This window comes from Equus przewalskii, chromosome 3 (assembly GCF_037783145.1).
Source record: "Equus przewalskii isolate Varuska chromosome 3, EquPr2, whole genome shotgun sequence".
Lineage (NCBI taxonomy): Eukaryota > Metazoa > Chordata > Mammalia > Perissodactyla > Equidae > Equus > Equus przewalskii.
In genome coordinates, this window is record NC_091833.1 from 48,988,056 (window position 1) to 49,013,434 (window position 25,379).

A 25,379-nucleotide genomic window follows, 5' to 3' on the forward strand; every position below is an offset into this window, starting at 1 on the left:
GTAAGATAACAGTCTACTTTCTTTCTTTTGCATGTGGCTATCCAGTTTTCCCAACACTGTATATTGAAGAGACTTTCCTTTCTCCATTGTATGTTCTTGGCTCCTTTGTCAAAGATTAGCTGTCTATAGATGTGTGGGTTTATTTCTGGGCTCTCAATTTTGTTCCATTGATCTGTGTGTCTGTTTTTCTGCTAGTACCATGCTGTTTTGATTACTATAGCTTTGTGGTATAATTTGAAATCAAGGAGTGTGATACCTCCAGCTTTGTTCTTTTTTTTCTCAAGATTGCATTGGTTATTCAGGGTCTTTTGTTGTTCCATATGAATTTTAGTATTCTTTTTTCTAGTTTCCATGAAGAATGTCATTGGGATTCTGATTGGGATTGCATCAAATCTGTAGATTGCCTTAGGTAATATGGACATTTTGACTATGTTATTCTTCCAATGCATGTATACAGAATATCTCTCCATTTCATTACGTCTTCTTCAATTTCTTTCAATAACGTCTTATAGATTCCAGTGTTTAGGTCTTTTATCTCCTTGGTTAAGTTTATTCCTAGGTATTTCATTCTTTTTGTTGTAATTCTAAATTGGATTATATTCTTGATTTCTCTTTCTGCTAGTTCATTGTTAGTATATAGAAATGCAACTGATTTTTCTATGTTGCATTTGTACCCTGCAACTTTACTGTATTCATTGATTATTTCTAATATTTTTTTGGTGTATTCATTAGGATTTTCTACCTATAGAATCACGTCATCTGCAAATAGTGACAGTTTTACTTTTCAATTTGGATCTCTTTTATTTCTTTTTCTTGCCTAATTGCTCTGGTTAGGACTTCCAATACTATGTTAAATAAGAGTGATGAGAGTGAGCATCCTGGTCTCATTCCTGTTCTCAGGAGGAATCGCTTTCAGTTTTTCACCATTCAGTATGGTTGGCTGTGGGTTTGTCATATATACGGCCTTTATTATTTGAGGTATGTTCCTTCTCTACCCATTTTATTGAGAGTTTTTATTATAATGGATGTTGAATCTTATTAAATGCTTTCTCTGCATCTATTGAGAGGATCATGTGATTTCTACTTTTCATTTTGTTAATGTGGTGTATCACATTGGTTTGTGGATATTGACCTGTCCCTGCTTCCCTGGAATAAATTCTGCTTGATCATGGTATGTGATCCTTTTAATGTATTGTTGTGTTCAATCTGCTAATATTTTATTGAGTATTTTTGCATCTGTGTTCATCAGTGATATTGGCCTGTAATTTTCCCTTATTGTGTTGTCCTTGTCTGGCTTTGGTATCAGGGTAATGTTGGCCTCGTAAAATGAGTTACGAAGTGTCTGATCCTCTTCAATTTTTTGGAAGAGTTTGAGAAAGATGGGTATTAAATCTCCTTTGAATGTTTGGTAGAATTTACCAGAGAAGCCATCTGGTCCTGGACTTTTGTTCTTTGGGAGGTTTTTGGGTTTTTTGTGAGGAAGATTGGCTCTGAGCTAACATCTGCTGCCAATCTTCCTCTTTTTGCTTGAGGAAGATTGTCGCTGAGCTAACATCTGTGCCAATCTTCCTTTATTTCATGTGGGATGCTGCCACAACATGGCATGATCAGTGTTGCTAGCTCCATGTCCAGGATCTGAACCTGTGAAGCCCAGACTGCCCGAAGCAGAGTGTGAGAACTTAACCACTATGCCACCAGGCTGGCCCTGGGAGGTTTTTGATTACTGTTTTAATCTCTTTACTTGTGATTGGTCTATTCAGTTTCTCTGTTTCTTCTTGATTCAGTTTTGGGAGGTTGTATGATTCTAAGAATTTATCTGTTTCTTCTAAATTATCCAATTTGTTGGCATATAGTTTTTCATAGTATTCTCTCATAATCCTTTGTGTTTCTGTAGTATTCGTTGTAGTTTCTCCTCTTTCATTTCTCATTTTATTTGAGACTTCTCTCTCTCTTTTTTTAATGAGTCCAGCTACAGGTTTGTCAATTTTATCTTTTCAAAGACCCAACTCATTGATCATTTTTCTATTGTCTTCTTAGTCTCTATTTCATTTATTTCTGCTCTGAGTTTTATTATTTCCTTCCTTCTACTGATTTTGAGCTTTGTTTGTTCTTATTTTCTGGTTCTTTTAGGTGTAGTGTTAGACTATTTGAGACTTTTCTTGTTTCTTGAGGATTTTTCTGTATTACTATATACTTTCCTCTTAGTACTGCTTTTACTGCACCACATAAATTTTGGTATGTTATGTTTTCATTTTCATTTGTCTGCAGGTATTTATTTATTTCTCCTTTGATTTATTCATTGATCCAATATTGTTCAGTAGCATGTTGTTTAGTCTCCACACATTCGTGACTTTTCCAGCTTTCTTCTTGTAGTTGATTTCTAGTTTCATACTTTTGGGTCAGAAAAGATGCTTGATATGATTTCTGTCTTCTTAAATTTATTGAGGTTTGTATTGTTTCCCAAAATAGCTCTGAGAATGTTGCTTGTGCACTTGAGAGGAATGCGTATCCTGTTGCTTTTGGATGGAATGTACCATATACACCTATTAAGTCCATCTGGTCCAGAGTTTCATTTAAGGTCAATGTTTCCTTGTTGACTTTCTATTTGGAAGATCTATCCCTTGATGTAAGTGGATACTAAAATCCCCTACTATTACTGTGTTGCTGTCAATTTCTCCCTTTAGGTCTGTTAATAGTTGCTTTATATACATTGGTGCTCCTATTAGGTGCATATATATTAATAAATGTTATGTCTTCTTGGTGGAATATCCTTTTTATCTTTATATAATGTCCATCTTTATATCTTGTTATCTTTTTTGACTTGAAGTCTATTTTGTCTAAGTGTGGCTACATCAGCTTTCTTTTTTGGTAGCCATTTGCTTGGACTATCATCTTCCATCCCTTCACTATGAGCCTATGTTTGTCTTTAGAGCTGAGATAGATCTCCTGGAGCTTGCATATTTTGGGGTATTGTTTTTTAATCTATCCAGCCGCTCTGTGTTGTTTGATTGGTGAATTCAATCCATTAACATTTAGAGTGATTATTGACATATGAGAGCTTAATACTGCCATTTTATCTTTTTTTTTCTAGTTGTCCTATATTTCCATTGTTTCCTTTTCCTTGTGTTTCTGTCTACCATTTCAGTTTGGTGGTTTTCGGTGTTATGTTTCTTAGTTTCCTCTTTTTTAATGATTTGCAACTTTGCTCTGATTTCCTGTTTTGTGGTTACCATGAGGTTTGTATAAAAGATCTCATAGATGAGACAGTCCTTTTCTGCTGTTAACATCTTATTTCCATTAGCCTATGCAGGTTCCATCCTCTACCTCTTCCCCTTCCATGTTTTTGTTGTCACAAATTATCCTTTTTTGTGTATTGAGTTTGTGACCAAATTGAAGTGGTTTGGTGCTTTCTTTCCCTTTAGCCTTTATGTTATAATTGTTTACTAACAGATTTTGACACAGTGTTGCAATTTTCTGATTCTGTCTATTTATCACCTTCCTCAAAGCTTTATGTACATTTACTTTTTGTTTCAGGTAGGAGGGCTCCTTTAAACATTTCTTGTAAGGCAAGTCTGATGGTGATGAACTCCCTCAGCTTTTGTTTGTCTGCAAAAGCCTTTATTTCTCATTCATATCTGAAGGAGAAGTTTGCTGGATAGAGTGTTCTTGGCTGATAGTTTTTGTATTTCAATATTTTGAATGTATCATTCCAGTCTCTCCTAGCCTGTAGAGTTTCTGCTGAGAAATCTGTTGATAGCCTAATGTAAGTTCCTTTGTAAGTTATTGTCTTCTCTCTGGCTGCATTTACTATTCTTTCTTTGTCATTGACTTTTGACAATTTTAATATAATGTGCCTTGGAGAAGGTCTTTTTGTGTTGAGATAATTAAAAGTTCTGTTGGCTTCATGTAATTTTATGTCCAGTGCCTTCCCCAGGTTTGGGAAGTTCTCAGCATTATTGCTTTAAATAAGCTCTCTGCTCCTTTCTCCCTCTCTTCTCCTTTCTCCTTCTCTTCTCCTTCTGGGGTATGCATTATCCTTATATTGCTTTTCCTAATTGAGCTGGATATTTCTCATAGAATTTCTTCATTTTTAAAAAATCTTAGTTCTCTCAAGCCAGCCCTGGTTGCCTAGTGGTTAAAGTTCAGTGTTCTCACTGCTTCAGCAGCCCTGGTTCATTACCCAGTCACAGAACCATACCACCCATCTGTCAGCTGCCATGCTGTTGTGGCAGCTCACATAGGAGATCTAGAAGCACTTACAACTAGGATATACAACCATGCACTGGGGCTTTAGGGGGGAAAGAAAAAAGAAGATGATTAGTGGCACATGTTAGCTCAGGGCGAATCTTTCCTTTCAAAAAAGAAAAAAAAAAGAAATCTTAGTTCTCTCTCTTCTTCCACCTGAATCATTTCTAGATTTCTATCTTTAAGCTTAGCTCACTAATTCTCTCTTCCATTTGGTCTGCTCTATTTCTAATGCTTTTTACTTTATTTTCATGTCATTAATTGTGTTCTTCATCTCTAGAATTTCTGTTTGGTTGTTTTGGTTTTTTTTTTTTTTTTTTTTAAGATTTCCAATCTCTTTGGTGAAGTCCATTAATTTTATTCCTGAACTCATTGAACTGTCTTTCTGAGTTTTCTTATAACTTTTTGAGTTTCTTTATGATAGCTATTTTGAATTCCCTGTCAGTTAGATTGCAATCTTCCATGACTTCATGTTTGGTTTCTGGAGAATTGTCATTTTCGTTCTGTGCTACCATGTTACTATATTTCCTCTTGGTGCTTGATGAGTTATTCCTCTGCCAGCACTTTTGTGGTAGTAAACACCTTTCTTATTTGGGTAAGGCTTTGGTTACTTTGATTCTGAGCTACTTCTGGTTGTATTCAAGAGTCTATGCTTTACGTCCTCAGCTGCCTCTGCCAGAGGTGGCATCAGTGCCCTCCTTGTGCTGCTTGTGCCTCCAAGGTTGCTGTTGCTTTGTTCCTTATGATGTCACTGCAGTAATGTGTGTCGCCACTGAAGTCACTGGGCTGCAGACACCCCTGCTGCTTCTGAAGTTGCCTAAGTTTGATGTTGCCCTACTGCCTTTGGCAAGTTCTCCATGGGCTGGGGTGCTGCTGCCATGTGTACCACTTTTGCTACTGCTTTCAGATTACCTGGGGGTGCTGGCAGAGGCACTGTGTTCATAGGTGTTGCTGCCACTGCCAGGAGCCCAGGGTCTTGTATGCAGCCCCCACTGCTGGTAGGGGCCAGTGTCAGAGGTGCTGCCACTGGGGCCTGGGTCCAGGGTAATGCTGTGGCTCCTGTAGCCTCAGGTCCTAGGCACAACCTGCCACTGCTGGGGGAGGGGTAAGGGCTAACCCATGAGTCCCAATGCATTTCCTGAAGGCTCAGGTCCCAGGCACTACCTGCCACTGTTTGGGGAAGGATAAGGGCTAAGCCATGAGTCCCACTGCATTTCCTGAAGCCTCAGGTCTTGGGGACCATCTGCCATTGTTTGGGGAAGGGTAGGCCCTGAGCTTTGAGCACTGCTGCTGCTCCTGCAGCCTCTGGTCTCTGGCACTGGTGTGCTTTTTGAAACTTCAGGTCATGGGCACCACTGCCACTGCCAGGAGTATCCCTGTTCTGGATGCAGCCCCCACTGCTGGAAGGGCCCATGTCAGAGTCATCGCTGCCAGGGGAAATGGAAGGGGCTGGGTTTTGGGCACTACCTGCCACTGCTGGGGGAGTGGGAAGTGCTGAGCCAGCCCCACTTCTGGAAGGGCTGAATGTTGAAGAAGGGGCTGGGTCACAGGTATCTGACAGTTCCCAGAACCTCTGGTCACAGGCCCACAATGATTCCTGGTGCATCAGGGAGTGTGCACTGCCTGGACTTTCTTGGGTGTCACCTCAGTTCCTGAGGCCTCTGTTTTCAGGCATAGCCACAGATCCTGGAACCTCTGCACTCAGGAGCTGCCACCACTGCTTCCCTAGTTCCACTGCCTCCAGGAAGTCCAGTCCACCTACCTTCAGATGTATAGATGTATGCATCTCTTGGGCATTCTGGTGTGCTGTGCATAGAGTCCTTTCTTGGTCAGTAGATGTCCTACTGGTTGTAACTTGGACAGGAGAGACAAAGGGAAAAATTCACTCTGCTGTGATGCTCTGTTAGATTTTTTTTATTTCTTCATGATTCAGTCTTGGTAGGTTGTGTGTTTCTAGGAATTTATCTATTTTAGGTTTCAAATTTGTCAGCATATAATTGTTCATAGGAGTCTCTTCTGATCCTTTGTATTTTTGTGGTATCAGTTGTATTGTTTTCTCTTTCATTTCTAATTTTATTCATTTGAGTCGTCTTTTTTGCTTTGTGAGTCTAGCTAAAGGTTTGTCTATTTTGTTTATCCTTCCGAAAAACTAGTTCTTAGTTTCATTGACCTTTTCTATTATCTTTTTAGTCTCTGTTTCATTTATTTCCACCCTGGTCTTTGTTATTTCCTTCCTACCTTCTAACTTTTGGCTTGATGTCTTACCTTAAATACTTGACTACCCACCTCAAATGGGCCCTTATGTTGTTGGTAGTCCTTCTGCTCTCCCTAATCCTTTTACTCTTCCTCTATTTTAAACAATTGTTTCATACCTTCCCCTTGGTCCTTAACCTTCAACATCTCCCTTTTCACCCGTGACTCTCCGATGATGACCTTACTTTCTATTTCACTGAGAACATCAAGAGAGAATGTACATCTGTTCCCACCCTCACATCCATCCACTACCTGCCCCCATGCTGTGTTGTCTCCTTCCTTCTAGTCACTGGAGATGTGTTGTACTTGCTCCTGTTCAAGATCAGCCCTCCCCTGTGACCCGTACCCCCTGTGACCCAATCAAGAACTCTGCCCCCTGAATTCTCTCCTTCCTCCTCCCTCTCCTGGATCATCGTTTTCTTGTCTGTCTACTGAATCATTCCCATTTTTAGAGAAATGTGCTGTAATATTTCCCATCTTGTAAAAAAAAAAAAACCACCACCACCAACCTCTCCTTTGACTCCACAGCCCTCTTTAGCAATCATCCATTTTTTCTCCTATTACTTAGAACACAACTTCTCAAAAGAATTATATAAGCTTTCTGTTTTTACTTTCTTTTGTCTGTTCTCTCTGGAACCCACTCTAATGAATCCCACTACAGAATGAAACAGCTCTTGTCAAGTGATGCCGCATTGCCAACTTCAGTGTATCTTATTCACCCTGTCGGCAGCATTTGACTCATTTGATCACTCTCTCCCTTTTTTTTTTTTTTTTTAAAGATTTTTTATTTTTTCCTTTTTCTCGCCAAAGCGCCCCGGTACATAGTTGTATATTCTTCGTTGTGGGTCCTTCTAGTTGTGGCATGTGAGATGCTGCCTCAGCGTGGTCTGATGAGCAGTGCCATGTCCGCACCCAGGATTCGAACCAACGAAACACTGGGCCGCCTGCAGCAGAGCGCGCAAACTTAACCACTCGGCCACAGGGCCAGCCCCTCTCCCTTTTTTTTTTTAAAAGATTTTATTTTTCCTTTTTCTCCCCAAAGTCCACCAGTACATAGGTGTGTATTTTTTTTAGTTGTGAGTCCTTCTAGTTGTAGCATGTGGGACACCACCTGAGCATGGCTTGATGAGCGGTACCGATTTGAACTGGCGAAACCCTGGACTGCTGAAGCAGAGCACGCGAACTTAACCGCTCAGCCATGGCGCTAGCCCGCCCCTTTTTTTTTTTTTTAACAACAGCTTTATTGAGATATAATTTATATTCCATAAGATTCACTCTTTTAAAGTTACAATTCAGTGATTTTTAGTATATTCACAAAGTTGCGCAACCATCATCACTATCTAATGCCAAAACATCACCCCCAACAGAAACCCCATACCCATTTGCAGTCACTCTCCATCACTCAGTCCCTGGCAGCCACTGATTTACTTTCTGTCCCTGTAGATTTGTGTGTCCTGCACATATCATATAAATCGAATAATATAATATGTGTCCTTTTATGTTTGCCTTCTTAAAATAATATTTTCAAGATTCATCTATGTTATGATAGTACTTCATTTCTTTTTGTAGCTGAATAATATTCCATTGTATGGATATAGATTTTGTTTATCCATACATCAGTTGATGGACATTTGAGTTGTTTCCACTTTTTGGCTATAATGAATCATGCTGCTGTGAACATTCATGCGCAAGTCTATGTGGACACGTGTTTTGGAATTGCTGGGTTATATAGTAATTGTACTTACTCCTTCCTCGTTGAAAACCTTTCCCCTTGCCTTTCAGGACACTGTCTTGGGTTCCCCTCTACCCTCAGTCTCTCTGAGTCCTCTCTCTAAGTCCTCTCTCTAACCTTGGAGTGCTCTGGTGATCAGTTCTTAGTCCTCTTCCCTTCTCTGTCTAGATTTACTTCCTGGGTGATCTCTTTTAATTACTAGGTTTTTAATCACAGTATACATATAGAAGACTCCTAAATTTGTATTTTCAGTTCAAGCCTCTCAACGCCAGCTTCCAATTGCCTTCATGGCATCTGCACTTGTCTATCTTATGTGCATCTCAAGCAAATGTCCAAAGCTATAAGCTCCTGATTTACCCTTCAAAATCTGTACCTCCTGCTATCTTTCCATCTCCATGATAGCAATTCCATCCTTTCAGTGCTCAGACCAAAAACTTTGGAGTCATTCTTGACTGCTACCTGCCCCACACTTCCTGTCACATGCATCAGCAAATCCTGTTGACTCCACCTTCAAAATATATCCAGAATCTCGTCTCTTCTCACCATCTCCCTGATCCAAGCCACAAGCATCTCAGTTGCTTCCTCCTTGGTCTCCTTGTATCACTCTGACCCTTCTACAGTCTTTTCTCAATGTAGCAGTAAGGATCCTTTGAAAATCAAAGTCAGACATGTTAACTTCTCTGCTCAGCATCTTCCAGAAGTTTTCTGTTTTTATCAAGATGAAAGCCAAAGTCTTTAAAATGCCTACAGATCTGCATGATCTGGGCCCTCTGCTACTTCAAGGACCTCATCTCCTGCCACTGTTCTTTTATTTCATTTGGCTCCAGCCACAGTGATCTCCTTGCTGTTCCTCAGATTTGTGAATCATGCTTCCTCCTCAGGACCTTTGCACTGCTCTTCTCTCTATCTGCAATGCTCCTCTCCACACATCCTCCTAAGACACTCATCTTATTTCTTTTAGGTTTATAGTGAAGACTGGTAGTGGCCTCCCAAGATATAGTCTTCCTCTCTTCCTTGGCTGGGTATACTGATGCACAGCTATAAGACCACTTTCCCTAACTTCCCTGGCAGCTGTGTGTCACTGCATGACTAAATTTTGACCAATAAAAGTAAGAAGTTGGGTTTCCCTTTAAGGATGGGGCGTGCCCTTTCTTGGCCCTCCTTCCATCCCACCATGTTTGCAACACAAACCAAAGTTCCTGCCCTCACAGAAGTTATAGCTGGTTAGGGGGAAAAGACAACAAATAAATAAACATAGGTAACATGCAGTGTGTCAGATGATATTAGGTGCAATGGAGATAACTAAAGTAGGGCCAAGCAAATGGAGAGTTGTGCATAAGGGAGAATTTTGCTATTTATTATATATAATGTCAAAGAAGGCTTCACTGATAAGGTCATGTTTGAACAAAATCTTGCATCAGTTTGAAGTAGATTTGCTTGCATATAATAAAGCCCAAACAAGACTAACTTAAACAAGATAGAAAAGTATTTCTCAGGGGCCAGCCCCATGGCTAAGTGGTTGGGTTTGCACGCTCCGCTTTGGCAGCCCAGGGTTTCACTTGTTCAGATCCTGGGCACAGACATGGCACTGCTCATCAAGCCATTCTGAGGTGGCATCCCACATGCCACAACTAGAAGGACCCACAACTGAAAAAAAAAATACAACTATGTACCGGGGGACTTTGGGGAGAAAAAGGAAAAATAAAATCTTTTAATAAAAAAGGAAACATATTTCTCTCAAATAAACAAAACCTGTATGTCAGGCCAGGGTTGGTAATGAGGCTCTGTGAGGTCGCTAAAGACCCAGGATCCTTCAGCTTACAACTCCACACAACTGCAGTGTGGTTCTCCTGGCCCTAGATGTTGCCATCTGCTTTCCTTATGGGCCACAGAAGGCATGTTGCCTCCCTGAACTAACTCAAAGTTTAGTTTGCCCTAGATTTTACAGTTGGTTACTTCACTTTGGACAGGAGAAAGGGTTTTTGTTGTTGTTGTTGAGGAAGATTCGCCCTGAGCCTAACACCTGTTGCCAATCTTCTTTTTTTTTTTTTTCTTCACCAAGCGCCAGTGCATAGTTGTGTGTTCTAGTTGTAAGTCCTTCTGGTTCTTCTCTGTGAGCCACCACCACAGCACGGCTACTGACAGACATGTGATGTTGTCCCACGCCCGGGAACTGAACCTGGGCCACCGAAGCAGAACGTGCTGAACTTTAACCACTAGGCCATCAGGGCTGGCTTGAGAAAAGGGTTTTAATTGCCAGTTTTTCCACTATCTGTACAGCCTTGGACAGATCATTTCAGTTCTTTGGCCTCTGGACTTCAATTCTGAAATAGGGCAATTGGAATCATACCTCTCATCAACTCTACAACTGAGTGGTTCTAAAATAATCATCTAATTTCTTAATTTTCCACCTGATTTTTCTTACATAAACATGAAACTTGTAGGACCAGCTATAGTATATTTTGTTTACCTTAAGACTTGTTTTCAAGAACCTCAAAGAGAAATTACTTCTGGACAAATTTTAAAACTTTGAATCAGCAGCACACATTATTCTAAGGGTTTTTAAAACATACACCTGTCCATGATCCATCTCAGATATATTCCCTGAGACTGGGAAGTGAGGTGGCGGGGTGAATTGAGGCAGGTGTGCTTTGTAAAATCTCCGAAGGGTATTCTGATGTGTACCTCTAGGTAAGAGCCACTGCTTCGTGGCATTCCATTAGTGTTACGAGCATCCCTTTGGAACCAGCTTCCAGAGGACATCTTGTTTAAAGGCCCCATCACCCTGGGTAGTCCTGTCTAAGTTAGCAACAACTTGAGGCCAGAGGCATTGCACTTGGGATTGGATGACAAACATTCCCATTGATCATTAAAGATAAATGATGAAAAATTTTAAAGCAAATTTTTATATTACTAACAGAATGAAAATTTGTGAAAATCTTATATCTAAATTCCTGAACTTCTCCATTTACATGGTTACTTTTTGCCCGAATTTTTTCTGATAAAAGACTTGAAATCATGGACTCGAATGAGTAACTTTGTAAAATAGCAGATGGAACTGTGTTAATATTAATAAGAGCCCTCACCTTACTGCCATGTACAGATTCATCTGTGAGCAGCTTCTAAAAGGTGAGGCTTCTTGAGCCCCAGTCTCAGGATGGATGGCTCTACCATGGGGCCAATAGTCCTGGTAAATGTAGTTTCCTGCCCTGGTCTTATGTTAGTAATTCCCATGCTCTGTGAGTTCAGATTCTTCCCATTTCTGTTCCATAGCTGTTTTTTAAACTGACCCATTTTGAAACTGGATATAAACAGAACTTGTAAAATAAGAATGATGCTTACACAATGGAGTTAAGGTGCTTTATGATATCAGCTGATAATCTATTAACATTTCAGTATTTCTGGGAGAAAGGTAAAAGATATTATTTAGTAGTTCTGTCATTCATTTGTTTATTCATTCATTACGCAAATATTTAATGGTCGCCTGCTGTTTGCTAGGTGTGTTGTAGGAGGCAGAGCTACAGCAATGAACAAAACAGACAAAAGTTTCAGCTGTGATGGCGCTTCCCTTTTGCAGAGGAGAGAAGGGTTGAGAAGGGAAGAGTTGAAGAAAACCAAGTGCTAAGGGGTTTTTTACTTGCTTGGGCCACACTGAATCTGTAATTGGTCTGGCCTCTTATCTTTCAAGATGGGCTTTTTTTAAATTGTTAAATTTCTGTTTTTCACGTGAGTAACTTTTCTAACAAACGAAGTTAAACTGATTTTATGCTAATGTACAGATTCACTCTAAAACTTACATCAAGATGAGTTTTTTTTTTTTTTTTTTTGAGGAAGATTCGCCCTGAGCTAACATCTGTGCCAGTTTTCCTCTGTTTTTTTCTGTGGGATGTCCCCGCAGCATGGCTGATGAGTGGAGTAGGTCCACACCTGTGATCCAAAGCCACAAACCTGGGCTACCGAAGTGGAGCATGTGGAACTTTAGTCACTCAGCCATGGGGCTGGCCCCAAGATGAGATTTTAATTAGTTAATAACTGTTTTAACATTGACCCATTTTTACAAAAATGCATCTTCTTGTATCTTGTAATTCTAATGTTTAACATGTAACCAAATATAGAGAATCGTGGTAAGAACAGGTAACGAGGCCTGACTCTCTGGGTTGTAACTGTAGATCTGCCACTTACTCACTGGGACAAATAACTCAAACTCTTTGTGCCTCAGTTTCCTCATCTGTGCAGTGGTAATAATGACAGTCCCTGCCTTCTTGGATTGTTGTGAGAATTAAATGGGTTAATTTATGTAAATCTCTTGGGACTGTGCCTAGCACAGAGTAAAGGCTCACTAAATATTTATTTAGAACAGCAACAGCATCTAAGTGAATATATCCTGATTTTACAGTCTCAAAGATTGTTCTTTTATTTATATTCCCATGGCATTTCAAATACTAAAGTAACTCAAATTGCTTCTTAAATAGACTATTCCATACTTGCAAATACATGCATGGAATGTGCTTTTTTTTAAGATTCCTAGAATTGTTTGTATTTTAGTTGTACACATAAATCACATAGCATGTGCCTAGATCCTTATCTGAAACAGCCCATGGCAGGATTCCTCTGAGCAAAATGTTTTTCATTGTTGGTTTGGGGGCTTTTAATAGTTTTCACCTTCAACTACAAAAGTTATCATGAAGAAATCACTAAAATAAAAAGCAGACTAGTGTGAACCAGTGGATATCTCCAATGGAAAGAGAACACTGTCCGTTCCAGTCATTATCCCAAGCACTTGTCCACTTTCCCACTGCAGCGCACATCATGAGGGAGGGCTGCCGAGGGTCTCCAGGCACATTCACTCCCTTTATTACAAGAAGGCTTTTGGCTCTATTTGCAGTCTGTGCCCAACAGAGCTTGGCTGAACCTCATGGAGCCCCTAGCAACTCTTGCCTTAGACAAGGCAAGCCTGAGTGGCCTCTTTGGTCCATTTCTGCTAAACTCATAGCTGATCTTGGCACGTTATGTCTCAACATGTAAATGGCGAAAAGGGAAGATACAACAAGAAGAAAAGTATATAAAGAGAGGATTGCCTCAACAGATTCTTGTTACCATTCCCTCTAAAGCGGGGTTTCTCAACTTCAGCTCTACTGACATTTCGGACCAGATAACTCTTTTTCATAGCAGGCTGTCCTAGGCATTGTAGGGTGTTTAGTCACATCCTTGGCCTCTGCCCACTACATTCCAATAGCACACACCACCACCCCCATCATGAGAACCAAAAATGTCTCCAGACAAATTGGCTCCAGATGAGAACCACTGCTCTAAGGCAACACTAATAACATGTCCCCTTGTATCTTTGGCCTTGGCTGGCTGTGTTATACTCCTCCTCAGAGAGTTCCATGATGAACTCAGAGTCCACCACTAAACTATGTACACTTTGAAATGGACACCCAGAAGGGAAAAAACAAAACTATCCCTCTAACTACATTATAAGGCCAAGGCTCAAATCACGTTTTCCTAAAAAGATCAATTCCAGCTAAAGTAAAGAAAGTGATCTCTTCCCTTTCCTCAAAGTTAATACATTTGTACTAAAATTAATTACATCAGTAAAACAGCAGGTTTTAAAATTTTATTACTCTATTCATTTTTCTTACAGTCATGTTTTCTATAGTGAAAATGTATAGTCTTCAAGATACATCTTCAAGAAGATATCATTAATCACCTTTAAAAATGTGCACTCCTTTTAAAATATGTGTATATATTCTAGTAGTCTCAGAGTTACTGAGCTTTTTTTCTAAGAATTTTGTTCTCTCATAGACTTCATGTGGTATTTTTGTGTTCTTTGTGCAAGTTCAATTCTTTGTCATTAACCATGAACATTACAATATAAACTCATTATCAGTATATACCAAGGTAGTACAATCAGTCTATGTTATTTCTGTAGAAATCGTCATCACAGAAATACACTTAGATAAATGTAGCTGATGTACTTGCTGGTATCTGAGTTCTAAGTGATTTGCATTATGTGGTATATTTTAATGTAAACTGACTAAATCGAATAAGCTGCATGTGACCTTTTTTACCTTAGAATATTTCCCCTTTACGTAAATTGTTAAATCAAATTTAGAACCCCAGAATTATCACTGTACCTACCATGTGGTGTCCTTATTTTAACACCATAAAATGTTACCAAACAACTGCTCTTGTATTTCTTTTAATATTGAGAATTAAATCTGGATGTGAGGTTTTTTTAGCTAAGTAGTTTGAAATCTTACTGCTTTTTCAATTTTTTTATTGATTTTTCATGTCTGCTTTTATGGAAAATAATCACGTGCAAAAGGAGCCCCTTAGTGAAATATAGAATAGCATATACTTGTACTTTTCGTGTTCTCTTGCTGTTTATCTGAATATTTCTTTTAGAAGTAATCTTGGCAAATATCTCTATGAACTATAATTAGTTCATAATTTAAAAAAAATGTTTTCTTGCTTTCCTTGATTTTCATGAGCTTATAAATGCTCCGCAAAGAAATGCAACCAAACAATTAATTGGTAATTGTCAGATTTGGGAAAACTTTACATAACAGTATTAATAAAAGCTAGCTTTTATTGAATGTTTACTTTGCTCTGTGCTGAATGTAACTCTTGGCTAAATTATTCTCATATATTACTTTAATCCTCAGAGAGGTATGAATTTATTAGACAATTATGTTCATAATTGTCCCCATATTTTTTAAAAAATCGTTCCTTATCTTAGACTCTTCGTCAGTCAGTGTCTTGGGAATATCTTGTAGATGAAAAGTGTGTTATCTGACAATAAGTATTTATTAATGGGTTCAAAACTTTGCTAGACTATATGGTAACAACGTTAAAAATAAAGAAGAGGAAGAAAGAGAAGGGCCGTAAAAGGGGAGAAATAGGAAGAAGTTGAAGCTGTAATCTCCGTCTCCAGGATCTGGTTGAGGCCATGTAACCGAGAAATACCAGACAGCGAAGATTAAGGTCATCAGAGGACATGTAGTCAAGTGTGGATTGTGTGGTGGAGTGTTAGAGGAGTTCAGAGCTGGGAAAGGTCAGTAAGGCCTGAGGTTAGTGAGAGAAGCTCTGTGGGCAGTGGATTCTCATCTCAGCCTCAAAGGAAGTTAGGGTTTGGTTTGGTCTTGGGCAGTTGGCGAGTGACCAGTGATGAACAGATGACATTCTAAGTGGAAGGACAAGCATGAGAAGAGTCTTAGAGGTGAGAAAAACTGTGTTTGTTCCAGTGTAACAAATACAGTTGATCCAGGGGTTTGAAATTGTCCTGCAATTCTGACATGATTTTTAAACGCTTTTAAGAAAAGAATATTGGTTGTATTCACATTCTTTCTGATCTAAAATAAGAGAGCATGAGGGTATTTCTGGGGTTGGGGGGAGTACATAACCTCAGATATGAGCAGTCAATACACTCTGTATTCATTTGGCACTTGTGTTGCCTATGCTTTCAGGGATATAAGAGAACTAAAGTTGTTGTGTCTTTCCTATTTATTTTCTTAATTGAAAATTGATTAGACCATACTTTGCAAAATCCGTAAAAGGATTAAATATAGAAATCCAATCCAATACAAAAGAGGATAACAATAGAAACTTTTAGCAAACTGGTATGTATTTTGCTTATTGGCAGTGAATATTTCCGGACACCTTTTTCGCATTGGCATCCTTTGTTTCAGTGGTTCTCAGCCTTTGGTTTTCCTGCCTCTTTCTGACTATTTCTTCTTTCCTCCACTCTGGGTTGCATCTGATATACCCTCATAATCTCTCATTATCTAGAATTATTATTCTAAGGAGGGAGGGCCTGGAGATGATTTGTGTCAGAATCGAGGAGCGGGGTGTGGGCCATATAAAGTTTGAAAGTTCCCCTTGGAAATATTGCTATCTCCCCGTCACTGTGCCCTTTGCTATATAAGAATTTTTATACGTATTTTAAATTCCATACCTAGGTTGATATTTTTCTAGAGTGTTATTAATAAATTAGAATAAATTATCTTCGGGGCCGGCTCCATGGCCAAGCGGTTAAGTTCTCGGGCTCCGCTGTGGCGGCCCAGGGTTCGGATCCTGGGCGCGGACATGGCACCGCTCGTCAGGCCACGTTGAGGTGGCGTCCCACATCCCACAACTAGAAGGACCTGCAACTAAGATATACAACTATGTACGGGGGGGGCGGTTTTGGGAGATAAAGCACACACAAAAAAAAAGATTGGTAACAGTTGTTAGCCCAGGTGCCAATCTTTAAAAAAAAAAAAAAAAGAATAAATTATCTTCAATAACTTAACTTGAAAGATTTTTTATTTCCACTCTCTCTCTCTCTTTTTTTTTTTTTTTAATTTTATTTTCTAGATCCCAAAGTCCAGGAGTGAGGGATCTATTAAGGCCCACAGGGTACCTCAACCGGAGCTATCTGATGGCGTTCCTCAGGTCAGCCTACGGCTAAGTCGTAGAAAACCCTGCTGGGATGACATGAATTCAGCAGAGGATGCTAGCAGTGCCAAGTTGGTATCCAGGTTGGCATGTTTCCTTGTTTGTTTACATACTGCATTGTCTGCTCTGACGTGTAGGCCGACATATGTAGGTATCTTTGCCTGTATCTATACTGGGGTCAACAGGATGCAGATCAGTAAAACTATTTAAAATTCACTCTTACGTTTTGAGAATTTTCTGACTGATAGTTCTTATCACAGAAGCATTCCTGGTTTGTTGTATTTTATTTTCTAGAATAAAACAAGTTGTTTAATCAAGTGGACTGTGCTAGGCTCACAGTTAAAAGTTGGAAGAGTTACTTTTTGGACACCGTGTCAGTACGTTCAGTGGCCAATATTATCTGCAATTAAAGTGGACATCAGAGTTGTTACTAGAACCAATTCTCATTAACAAATTTTGAATGCTGCCTTTTAACCATTATGTTGCATATTATACCTGAGAGCAAACGTCTTTGGTACACTTGAAGAAAAAGGCATGCAATTTTCTCAAAACAGGTAAAATGGGATCTGAATCTTATTTACTCCTAGCATATAGAATGTTTCCTTTTAAGAATATTTTTATCTTTTATTATATCTTAACACCTATTTCTAAAATTAAAAAAATATCCATTACAAATACAAGACAGAGAGCTCTATAGAATTGTAAGACTTTTAAGACATTAAATAGATAAATAAGGGGGCCAGACCAGTGGCATGGTGGTTAAGTTTGCACATTCCGCTTTGGTGAACCGGGGTTCTCCAGTTCAGATCCTGGATACGAACCTACACACTGCTTATCAAGCCATGCTGTGGCAGGCGACCCACATATAAAATAGAGGAAGATGGGCACAGATGGTAGCTCAGGGCCAATGTTCCTCAACAAAAAGAGGAGGATTGGCAACAGACGTTAGCTCAGGGCTAATCTTCCTTAAAAAAAAAAAAAAGATAAATAATATAGTTAAAGAGCTTACCACTTTGGATTACCTTATAGAAGGGATGGTGTTTGAGCTGGATTTAAAAGGTGAAGACAATTTAAATAGAAAGAAGAAGAAAACAAGGCTCTGGTAGATAGGTCCAGTTAGGAGGCGTAGTGTATTTGGGAAAGAGCAAACCGGCATCCTGTGAGGAATTAGTTGGAGGCTGGCAGAGTGGAGGGAGGCCGGGTCACAGAGGACCTTGAATGGAGGACCAGCCTGAAGTATTTTTGCATTCAGTCCTTCCTTCATTAAGCGAATGTTCAGCACTTAACCTCTGGTTCCAGGAAGTGCTTCAGGACGGGGGATGCAGCAATGAACAAGGCCAACCAGGCCCCTGTGTTTGTGGACCTTACATTCTAGTGAGGGAGGCAATAGCGAGACATAGAAAAAAAGCCAGTGAAGAAGCTCATTTCATCTCTAATAAATGAGGATATTAAGAAACTAAAACAGGTTAATGTAATAGGCTGACTCAAAGACCACTTAGTTTGAGTAGGCAGGGAAGGCCTGAATTGAGACATAAAGGGGAAGAGGAGAGAGTTGGTGACAATCAACGAAAGAGCAGTTCTAGACAAAAGAACTGAGGTGGGGAAGCTTGGCTTCATCCTACAGGTAACAGGAAGCCAGTGAAAGTTTCGGCCGGGTCGGGGAGGTGATAGAAACCATGGTAAGTTGGTATATTAGGATTGATTGGAAGGAGGAGAGTTTGGAGGCACTTAGTGTTCCTTCCTTCAACAGTTAGTAATTTTTATTTAGATCTAGTTATGTGGCATTTACTTGCTGGTACTGGAGATTCAGAGAATAAGAGACATAAGTCCTGCACTTGGGGAGACAGAGGATAATGGATCAAAATTCAATAATTATCATTAAACGCACATATACTCCATGCCTATCATGTACCAGGTACTGTGAAATCGTCTGGTGATAAAGTCATAAATAAGATTCAGGTGCTCCTCTTACAAAGCTTCAAATACAGTGCGCAGGGTGCAATGCGAGGATGCAGGAAAGCACAGACCTCGTGGCGGGATGAGGGTCAGAGAAGGCTTCAGAAAGAGGACGATTTTGGAACTAAGGCTCATGGCATAAGCAGAAGTTCTCTGGGCAGGGACATCAAGAGAAGGTGGTCCTGGGAGAACAACTGCAAGTGACAGGACAGGCAGGCGGGAGGGGACTGCACCTGCAGCCGTGGATCCAGGACATCTGGGGTTTAGATGGAGAATGCAGGAGAGGCTAAAAGCGGGTTCAGAGACAAAGCTAAATAGGTCAGATCATGAAAAGCTGTACCCCATAGTAAGGAGTTGAGATTTTCTCTTGAAAATGATGGTGAGTGATTGCAGGAGAATGATATAAACAGACTTGTATTTGATAAAAGAAGCTGTGGCACCTGTGTAGAAGGAAAGATGTACAGGGCGGTCTTCACTGCGGAGAGGGAAGGGCGTGATCTGTAGAGGAACCAGCCTTGGTCAGCGAGGAAAATTCCAGAAAAGAATAAAGGCACAGATACAAAACACTGGGCCTTGTCAAAGTTTTCTTTTCTACTTTAAAAACCAGAGTCAAGTGACTGGGCGACAGGAGCTCATGTAGATGTTATCTTCCCAAATTACTTTGTAACGAATTATGCCAAGGATGCCTTAAGTGGAATAATGAAGAGGTAAATTCAGATGTTTGCTGTTTCTATCATTATTTTTATTCATCTAGTTAGAAAATGAAAGAAAAAATTTCTTGCTTCTAAAGGTGACAAGAAATGAGCTACCTGTTTTGGAGAATGAATTTGCATTTCTGGGATACAAATCAAGGAATGAGACTGGAGAGAAGGCACCGCTAGCGTTGCTGTAGCCACTATTTGTTCTTCTGGTCAGCGTATCTCCAACTAAAACAAATATTAGTATTTATGAAATTCTTATATACTTCCCAATTTTTTGAAGTACAGCCTCAAAGAACTGACTCCTGCACACTCAGCAACCTTAAAGTTTAGATAGGACAGTATTGCCCGCTTCAGACCTTGCTAGCTGCCATCACACAGAAATTCGTTCACCTTCCTGTCTCCATCCATAAATCTCTGGTGTCTGTGCAGAGATTTTTTTACTTTTTACTTTCTGTATACCTCTTAATAGACTGTGAGACAAATTATCAAAGATAAGTGGAGATAATTAAAATAAATTTGACAAAAAATAAATTTTAAATCCTTTACATATATCTTTGAAGAAACAGAATAGATATTATGCCCATTTTCGCTTCAAAAATGAATTTATGAAGCTGTTTTCATCTGCAGTTACTTTCCAAAACAAGTTATTTTTAGTCATAAATAGATAAAAAAAGTGTGTGTTTTTTACACACACACACCTTTCTCTAAATCTTTTCTTTAGGGAAGTTTCCACTTTTCTCTTTAGCAGTTTGTTAGTCGCCCCAGTCTTAAACACAAAGCTTGGCAGTGTGTATTAAGTATATCGTGTTGCCCCTTTTCTCTAATACAATATTTACTTTGGCTTACCAACATTTTTGCAAAGAATTGTCAAGAAGCATTTAGCTGGGGTTTTCCTGGTATTGATTTTCTTTTTTTTTTTAGTTGCTCTTAGAGGGAAAAAAAAATTTCAGTGAAATCTATTCTTGGTTGACCTATGATCTGGTAAATTTGATTTACTTTACCAAAAACCCCATAGAATCACTGTTTGCACTTATTACGATCAGTGCAATGTGGCTTTCAGCAGAGTTGCCGTCTCAGTTAACAACAAAGATTAAACCAAGAAAGAACTTCTGGTGCTGAGCTTTCCGGAATGGTGAAGTGTCCTGTGATTTCTCAGCAGCGAGTTGCAGGTTGATTTCTAGGGCTTTTGAGAAGTGATTTTTGGCTAACGGTGTGTTTTTGATAACTTTGAATTTTTAGAGTTTAGACATCATTCAGTATTTTTTCCCAGGTTGACTCACTTTGATCTTTTTTCTTCTTAGTTTCAAATCTCCTACAGAGTCCCGTTGCTTCTTGAGATATGATAGAAATACGAATTCTTTTCAGCAAGTCTTCATTATTTTTCTGCTGTTCAGATAGCGACAGTAAAAATGAAATCATGGAAGAGTAACACACTTTAAAATGTGATGTTTTGAGAGTCCGAAGAAGAGCTAGATATCACTTATTGCTTATTAGCTGATTTCCATCTTGGAACATTATTTGTTTAGATGAATAAATTTTTTCCGTATTTCTATAATTGTCTAAAATTGGCATTGAGGATATAATCATATAAACAATCATTTTTCTAATCTTCAGAGGATCTCTCACAATTAGAGTGCTTCATGAGAAAAGCCTAAGGATAAATGTCTCTTGATTTTGTTAGAGCCCAGTGGAATGATCTTTTGTATACTGAATTCTGAGCCAAAGACAGAAGTGCTTAGTGACATGTTCACTTCGTTCAGTGAAAACATTAGCTAATCCATCTATATCATCTGAAACTGCATATTTATTCCTCAATACTGTTAAGAATTTTTTGTAATTAAAATGTATGTATCACAAAATTCACAATAAACTGAAAAGCACAATTTCTAATCTGACATGCCTGCTTTAAAGGAGTAGAGGCTTGTCCTTCTCCACAGTGGAAGTACCGTGGACAAGGTTGGTGGGTCAGTCCCCCGCAGAAATGAGGAGGTAATCGGACGGGTGCAGCCCTTAAGCAAGGCTAGAACATTCCAGTCCTTCTCACGACCTGTGATATCTTATTCTTTTTAAAGATGCTGAGGAAGAAAAGAACACAAAAACTATAGGTATTAACTAGTACCTAAGAAACAAGCCATTTAAAGATTTTCCTGAAAGGGAAAATTACATATCCACCCTAAAAAAGGACGAAGGAAAGCTCTGTATTATATGTAAAGTTTAAGATCTTAAAATGATTTGAAGCTTCAGCGATAACTATCTTATCTGTTTCATATGTGAAATAGATAAATGATCATTTTTTCATGTTTCTATCACTATAATATTACTTTAAGAATTTTTTTATTTTAGAACTTAAAGAATAGGATTAATATTTTTAGTCTTTTAGGTGTTAAGTAGTATTCATTGCAATGCTTTATTTGAAAGGTAATATATTTCCTTGAATGTGTGATTTTCTTAAAGGCCAAAGGAAAATCTCTAGTTTTGTTCTATAAAGTCAGAGAGAAGACTCAAGGCACCATATATTGTATGACTTCATTTATATGAAATGTCTAGAAAAGGCAAATTTAGGGAAACAGAAAGTAAAGCTGTGACTATCTGGGGCTGAGGGTGGGGGGAGAGAGGGACAGAGATTAACAGTAAATGTCCTGAGGAACCTTATTTAAGGAGAATGAAAATGTCCTGAAAGTGACTTAGGTGATAGTTACAGCATTTGGTAAAGTGACTAAAAATCTTTGAACTGTACACTTCAATGACTTGAAGTAGATTTTATGATATGTAAAATAGACCTCAATAACTTTTAAAAAATACAAATACAGAAGAAAAAAGTTGGGGTAAGGAGAAATGGATATGCTTTAACAAGAAAGTCACTTGATTGCAAAATGCTAAAATATAACAATTGTTGTAAGTAAATGCTATCTTCATGTGTTTGCTACATTTTTAAAGAATTTGTTCCTTCCTCCTTTTCATTGTATATAGCAGAGCATGGTGGCAGGAAGAAAGGTCAGGTCCTCATGAAAGGTGATTCGGAAAGAGGAAGAAGAAGAGGGGGGAAAGCTCTTTGTCTCTTCATCCCTGGATGAATAAACCACAACCCAGGTTGTGGTTTATTGTGTATGATTGAAAGTTGTTGAAGTGACCACTATTTCAGAGAGACATAGAAACAGAAAGAAAAAGCTTCAACATCTTGGCAGTTTTACAAAAAAGTCGTAGGTCCGGGGCTGGCCTGGTGGCATAGTGGTTAAGTTCATGCTCTGCTTCAGTGGCCCGGGGTTCACAGGTTCAGATCCTGGGCACAGACCTAGCACCACTCGTCAAGCCATGCTATGGTGGTGTCCCACATAAAATAGAAGACTGGCACAGATGTTAGCTCAGGGCCAATCTTCATCACACACACACACACACACACACACACACACACACACACACACAAAAGTCATAGGTCCATTGTTCATAAGCAGAAAAGTTACCTGGTATGCTACTATGATTAAGGTGAGTTTTGGGACTCTAGGAAAAATGTCCTTAGGTCTGAGTGTCAGCAGAAGTTCATGGTGACCTTTCCTTTAGATGAGTATCCTGTAGACACACTGAGAGTTAATCAAAGTGTTGTAGTTGGCTCTTACATAAAGAGAGAAAGAGTGATGAAAATGCTTTCATTTTCTGCAATGGGAATAAATAAGTAGCTAACACTATCCCAATTATTTACCTAAAATAATATGACGAAGAATATAGAATTAAAGAAAATATCTTTGCTTATGTTGCAGATTTGATAGATAAATGAGGGAAACTACAATAAATCACTTTTCAATGTGTATTAAAAACAAATATTTCCCAAGGATAGGATGTACTGCCTGAAAGAGTTGTCGTATTCTTTTTTTTTTTTTTTTTGAGGAAGATTAGCCCTGAGCTAACATCAGCTGCCAATCCTCCTCTTTTTGCTGAGGAAGACTGGCCCTGAGCTAACATCCATGCCCATCTTCCTCTACTTTACAAGCAGAATGCCTACCACAGCATGGCTTGCCAATGGTGCCATGTCCGCACCCGGGATCTGAACCGGCAAACCCCAGGCTGCCGAAGCGGCACGTGCACACTTAACCGCTGCACCACCAGTCCAGCCCCGAGTTGTTGTATCCTAAAAGTGCTTTCTTATCCATTATTTTACAATACTTTTCAATTACATGGGGAATACATTTTTTTTAGAAAAATTTAAAACATCGCTAATTAAGACTAAAGTTCCCATTGAAACTCTTGCTCCCCAATTCCCTCTTCTCTCCTCCAGGGGTAACCACTACTATAGGTTTGGTTATATGTTCTTCCAGACTTCTTTCAGTGTATTTACGCAGGAGTATATTTTGCTTACTTTTCCACTTTTTAACCAACAATTTTCATCACACTGACAATATTGTGGTGCTTCACGTATTCTTGAAAGTTCCCTGTTTCCTCCTTCCTTCCTCCTGTGATGTTCCTCCCCTTTCCCTTCTGCCTCTGAATTCGGTGATGTCCAAGTCTCCTCCCCCTCTGTCTGCTGTCTCTTCCGCAGTTAATCTGGTCATCTAGCAGAATGATAATTTTCAAATCCCCATCTTGGACCTGAACTCAGTTCTAAGTTTCCTGTGCCTACCAGCTGTCTTCATTTCAGCCTTTATCATAAACACACTGTGCCCAAACAGAATTCATTTTCTTCTCCTTCCTTCTCCACTTTGTTGCATATTGCATTCTCTCAACCACTAGATTCAGACCTTTTGTGAAATGAGTCACCAAATCTTGTTAGTATTTCCTTGTCGGTATCTCCAACCTCCCTTTCCCCATTCCTCCACACCATGATATCAACTTTAATTTAGGCCTCCATCACCTTGTGGTTAGAAAATTACTGTATTTTCTGCACTCCACTAACCTAATGTATTTATTTTCTTCACACAAGTTGGTCCTGTGCCTCTGTCTTCAACTCCTAACTCTGTACAATGACTTCTGCATCTGTATCTCCTATCCAGAATATTCTACTGAGCCATACTCATAAGTCACTCTAACTAGCAGACCTGTCAGCCTAATCCACCAGATACCTCAAACTCTTCTCTTGCCCTATACCCCATCACCATCCATAGCCAGCCAATTCCAGAATGTTCTCTGACAATCTCACTGTCTTTATTTTGCCTCATTACAACCCCACTCTCATCACCTCTACAGACACATAAGTTTAAACAGTTCATATTCCTGCTTAGCACTTTTTAGTGGCTTACTTGTGCCCAGCCTACAGGAGACTCCTTGCTATGTCCTCTACCTGTCTTTCTAGCCCCTTCTCCCTCAAGGCTATGCTTGTCTTTTTTTCACACCTAGAGCCACAATATAACCCATACTTTCTAGGACTATCTTGGTTTCAGATATTCTCTTCAAGATTAGATCATGTGTCAGAGTCTTTCTTGATATTCGCTTTAAAAATTATAGGGTAGGATGACAGAATAGGAGGTCCCCGACTCATATACCCCCCAGGAAACAATAACTTCACAGCCATTCAGGTACCAAAGTGCCTTTTGGGGAGCTTTGGGATTTGGGTAAGAGAACACAAAAACTCAGTAGAGTGCAAGAGCAAGGAGGGCTGTTTTGAGAAGGCATGCCTGCACCCTGGTGGAAGGCTCACAAATCATGGTTCCATAATTGTGGCTATAGACCTGGAAGAGCCCTGTCCCTCTGTGAACTCAGCTATAGCCCCATTTGACCTTGGTCCTGCTGCCAGCACTATCCTCCACAGAAGGAACATGCCCTTCCATGCCTTGGATAACAAGTACATCAACTTCAGTCCCAGCTGTAGACCCTGAAATAGCCCATGACCTGGCTCTGGCCCCTCTCAGCCTTAGTCCAGAAACAATCCTTCCCACCCAGGGACCTGGCAAGAAGCACAGCCATCCATGTCCCCAGAGGCAGGCCTGCCCACCTCATTCTGACTGAAGATCTGGAAACAGTGTTGTGACTCACTCCAGCCCCCCTCTGCTGTGGTCCAGCAATAGTCCTGCCCACTCAGGGACCTGACAGAAGAGACACTCCTCTGAGCCCATGGAGGCAGGCCC

The 25,379-nt window shown here is 39.6% G+C and overlaps 1 protein-coding gene and 1 long non-coding RNA gene across 15 annotated transcripts in view; one reads left to right on the plus strand and one right to left on the minus strand.

Annotated features, from left to right (window-relative positions):
* Positions 1-6,849, minus strand: part of LOC139082524 (uncharacterized) — a 31,524-nt gene extending 24,675 nt beyond the window's left edge. The window contains exons 1-2 of the long non-coding RNA XR_011538614.1: positions 6,751-6,849; positions 6,008-6,099 (exon numbers count right to left, since the gene is read on the minus strand). This is a non-coding gene — a long non-coding RNA (uncharacterized lncRNA). The remainder of the gene's footprint in view (positions 1-6,007; positions 6,100-6,750) is intronic.
* FAM13A (family with sequence similarity 13 member A) overlaps positions 1-25,379 on the plus strand; it is a 314,872-nt gene that overhangs the window by 175,532 nt on the left and 113,961 nt on the right. For all 14 annotated transcript variants that reach the window (XR_011538612.1, XM_070614305.1, XM_070614309.1 and 11 more), the window contains exon 7: positions 16,589-16,752. Coding sequence is in view for 13 of the 14 variants with exons in the window: in XM_070614305.1 (XP_070470406.1) it covers positions 16,589-16,752 (164 nt within the window). In the remaining variant the exon portion in view is untranslated. The remainder of the gene's footprint in view (positions 1-16,588; positions 16,753-25,379) is intronic.